The following is a 4,072-nucleotide window of genomic DNA, read 5'->3' on the forward strand; positions in this document are numbered from 1 at the left end:
ACGTACGCACATGGCTCAATGGCACACACACAAGCATGGATGTGCATATAAACGTGGTCGCAAAACACACACAGGCACGCACACACACACACACACACACAGTCAACAATTCTGGTACAGAACCAAAATGAAAGTCACACACACACACACACACACACACACACACACACACACACACACACACAATGAAAGTCATCAGTCAAAAATCAGTCAGGAGCCTCAAACTTTTTTCTCTCTCTCTTGCTATATTCTCCATTGCGGATAAGCAGGTAGCTAAAACACTACCAGACATTCATCAACACTGCAGCTGCAGTACATACATACATACACACACGTTACAGGTTAACGTTGCTGTGCCCAGGTCTAGTGAGAACATACTCGATATGGCAATAGTTGGTTTTGGAACTGTACGTTCATTGGCAAGGCACCAACGGCATGTTTTCTGGGTCTGTTCCCCCCGGGGAAAGACATACAGTATCTCTGAGACTCTAGCATAACAACAACAACAACAACAACAACAACAATAACGACAACAACAAACAAATAACAAAAACATACAACACTCGGTCTGTTTCATGAAGTGCATTAAAAAAAAGTAGTTGAAAGACACACACACACACACACACACACACATGCCATGGAGGCCATACTAGTCTAGAGCTTATACACTCAGGCTAGCTGTGAGGAGTGGTGAGTGACACTATCACTGTGCCTCCCCCTCTCCATTCTTCTTCTTCTCTCTCCTTCGCTCATCCCTCTGTTCTTCATCAGCTCCCTCCATCTTCCCGGTAAAAGGCCTCAGTGGAGGTGGGCGTTGAGGTCATACTTCTCTTCCCCCCCACCACATGTCCTCCTTCCTTTCCTCTCCTCCTCTCTTTCTCTCTCTCTCTCTCTCTCTCTCTCGTTCTCTATCCCGTCCTTCCAAAGGTGTGGAAAAAAAGGCCTCAGTGGAGGTGGGCGTTGAGGTCGTACTTCTCGCAGAACTTGTCGGTGAGCGGGATGCAGGTGAGCAGCTCGCACCACTCGCACTTGACCGGGTAGACGTAGAAGAGCACCACGAGGCCGGCCAGCAGGCCCGTGAAGACGGCCAGCGCGCCCAGGATCTGGCAGCGCTTGCGGTACATGTCGGCGCGGCCGAAGCTGATGTACGGCAGGAAGGCGAGCGAGAGGAAGAAGCCCGACACGAAGCCGCAGACGTGCGCAAAGTTGTCGATCCACGGCAGCAGGCCGAAGGCGAACAGGAACAGCACCACCGCCAGCAGCTTGGCGAAGGCGCGCCACGGACGCGCCAGGATCTGCCAGCTCTGGAAGAGCTCCACGAACAGGCACGCCAGGATGCCAAACTGGGAGCCCGCCGGACCCACCTGAGGGGGCACACACAGGGGGAGGAGCAGAGAAGAACTCTGGGTGAGTTTGGCTCCTATCTCGTGGCACAGAACAAGTCAAGTCAAGTCAATTTATGACATATAACACATTTAAAAGCAACAGCACTGCACCAAAGGGCTTTAAATAAAATCAAGTCAATGTATTTTTATAACACATTTAAAAGCAACAGCACTGCACCAAAGTGCTTTACATAAAATAAATCAATAATAATAAAAAAAAAAAAAATGTAAGTCAACAACATGAAAACACATCTTTTTAGAAAAGCTTTTAACTAAATACTTTTATCTGTTTTATGCTGGTTTTAGCCTAATTTTATGCTACTTTTAACTTCCTCTATGGTATTACTTTTATCCTGTTGTGTGTGTGTGTATGTGTGTATGCATTGTAGCACTTTGAGATCATTTATTTGATGTAAAGCGCAATATAAGTAAAATGTATTATTATTATTATTATTATTATTATTATGAAGATGACATGGAGGTTATTTAGGGAAGGCCAGTAGTTTCGTGGCTCTGAGAGAATAACAAGTAGGCATGAAAAGGGCGCTAGTAGTGCTGTGCCCGTCGCTCGCGCCGCACCTCGGCTCTGTAGGGCAGGAAGATGGCGCTGGCCAGGTTGCCCGTGATGCCGCTGAGGATGTAGATGATGGAGATCCGGAGCCAACCGGCCAGCTTCTCCAGGTCCCTCAGGATGGTCATCTGAAAGAACACAGACACCAGACAGTGCAGGATCCTACAGGACAGAGACGAGGAAGAGGAGAGAGAGAGAGAGAGAGAGAGAGAGAGAGAGAGAGATTAGGCTCATCAATCGATGAAGTCATAAGCCGCTGGCATACCAGTACTGTTATCTAAAATTCTGAGAAAGCAGATTACTTAGTAAAACTGGCAAATTCATAAAACACACACACACTGCTGGCATTGTGTGCATTGTGTGTGTGTAATATGTACTCCATCCTCCCTAAATTGTTGCTGTTTTGTAACAGGCGGCAGTATCTATTATAAATAATAACTGATGGGATTTGCTCAGGCTGATCCCAGAGCAGACTGGCCACGCACCCAGCATGCAGGAACAGGGAGAGCCACAGGCGGTAGAACTGGTCTGGGACGTCTGGGTTCAGGAACGGCAGCAGGCCACACACTTCACCCATGCAGTGCACCTGGGTGGGGGGTCAAAGGTCACAGAGAATTATGAGCAACAAAATGGCAAACTAATGGTGAGTGCTGAGCATCAATTATCCTCATCTACCTCCCGCTGTGTGTAATTAATGAGGGAGGTCTGTGAATGCTGCATGAAAAAACAGCTTGGCAGTTATGAGTCAACACCTCCTTCTACTGGAGAGATAAGTAACTGCACTTCAGTTCTTTTTCACTTTTTTCATTACCTCCGCCAAGGAGGTTATGTTTTTGTTTGTTTTTATTTGTCTGTTTGTTTGTATGTCTGTCTGTCTGTTTGTTTGTCTGTTTGTTTGCAAGATAACTCAAAATGTTATGGATGGATTTCTATGAAATTTTCAGGGAAGGTCTGAAATGACCCAAGGAAGAAACGATTCATTATTTTGGGAGTGATCCGTATCACCGTCTGGATCTAGGAGGTGGTTATGTTTTCGCTTGGCGGAGGTCTGTGCTCTCTGAGTGCTTTTCTAGTCTTCCATCTCACAAAAAAGAGACCAAAATCTGGAAATCAGGTGATCTATACATGAGACAATGACATACGGATGCAACACATATAGTGAGTCCAGCAAGTCTAAATCGAAGTGGTCAAACTGAGCTGGAGTTAAAGGGGGAGGACTGGACGCACCTGGGAGCAGAGAGTGGCCTCCTCGTGGAAGTAGCCGGTCATGAAGTCACAGTACTCTCTGGAGGTGATCTCACACCTGCTCAGGGACACAGACACGGACACAGCAACAGTGAAACACGGATACATAACTAATCTAATCTGTTACAAAACTGCACGTGGCTACGCTCTTCTACAAGAACCACTTGAGTACGGGTCACAAGAACCTACCAAAAAATCTTTCAAAGACAGAATGTTTACTGACAGCAGGAGCTATTAAAGCACTACATTTGAACTAGATTCCTGGCATAAAGAGCACAGTTTACTCACTAGATAAACAACTCCTGTATCTATGATATCTGTTTGCATCTCTATCTATGATCCTCTGCATCTACAGCTAATAGTGCTGCCTGCGTAAGCCCAATAGTGGCGTGTGATTGTGGCCTCTCCTCACCTGCCCTTGGTGCCGATGCAGCACGGCCGGCCGGTGATGGCACAGTCGATGTGGGGCAGGTTGGTGTGGTTCCCTGTGTTGTACCTGGTGCAGATCTACACAACACACAAGCAAGAAGACAGCGCAGGTTTTTTGGTAAGAGTGTACCTTTTTTATTTTGCTTGATTAAGTTTGAAGTTTATTTCATGTTCTGTTGTGTTATTGTTACTGTACAAGTGGAAAACAAGTGGTTCTACTCACAGGCCATTTAGTGATGTCATCAGGCCAATCGTGAGGAGACACTGAGGCTGGTTCTAGACAGATCCTGTCACAAACAGACACACAGAGCATGAACGTGTGTGTGTGTGTGTGTGTGAGAGAGAGAGAGAGAGAGAGAGAGAGAGAGAGAGAGAGAAAGAGAGAGAGAGATAGAGAGCTCCAGTGAGTTACCTGGGGTCCTGGTGGCATACAGAGCCATAC

The 4,072-nt window shown here is 46.6% G+C and overlaps 1 protein-coding gene across 4 annotated transcripts in view; it reads right to left on the reverse strand.

Moving 5' to 3' along the window:
* Positions 1–240: 240 nt before the first annotated feature.
* The window catches only part of rhbdf1b (rhomboid 5 homolog 1b (Drosophila)), a 46,032-nt gene continuing 42,200 nt past the window's right edge, over positions 241–4,072 (reverse strand). For all 4 annotated transcript variants that reach the window (XM_062526515.1, XM_062526514.1, XM_062526516.1 and 1 more), the window contains 7 exons: positions 4,043–4,072; positions 3,854–3,917; positions 3,614–3,708; positions 3,184–3,259; positions 2,442–2,542; positions 1,965–2,118; positions 241–1,364 (listed from right to left, as the gene is read on the reverse strand). The exon at positions 4,043–4,072 is cut by the window's right edge and continues 71 nt beyond it. In XM_062526515.1, the coding sequence (XP_062382499.1) occupies positions 945–1,364; positions 1,965–2,118; positions 2,442–2,542; positions 3,184–3,259; positions 3,614–3,708; positions 3,854–3,917; positions 4,043–4,072 (940 nt within the window). In that variant the 3' untranslated portion in view covers positions 241–944. The remainder of the gene's footprint in view (positions 1,365–1,964; positions 2,119–2,441; positions 2,543–3,183; positions 3,260–3,613; positions 3,709–3,853; positions 3,918–4,042) is intronic.

The sequence above is a fragment of the Sardina pilchardus genome, chromosome 22 (genome assembly GCF_963854185.1).
Source record: "Sardina pilchardus chromosome 22, fSarPil1.1, whole genome shotgun sequence".
In the NCBI taxonomy this organism is placed as follows: Eukaryota; Metazoa; Chordata; class Actinopteri; order Clupeiformes; family Clupeidae; genus Sardina; species Sardina pilchardus.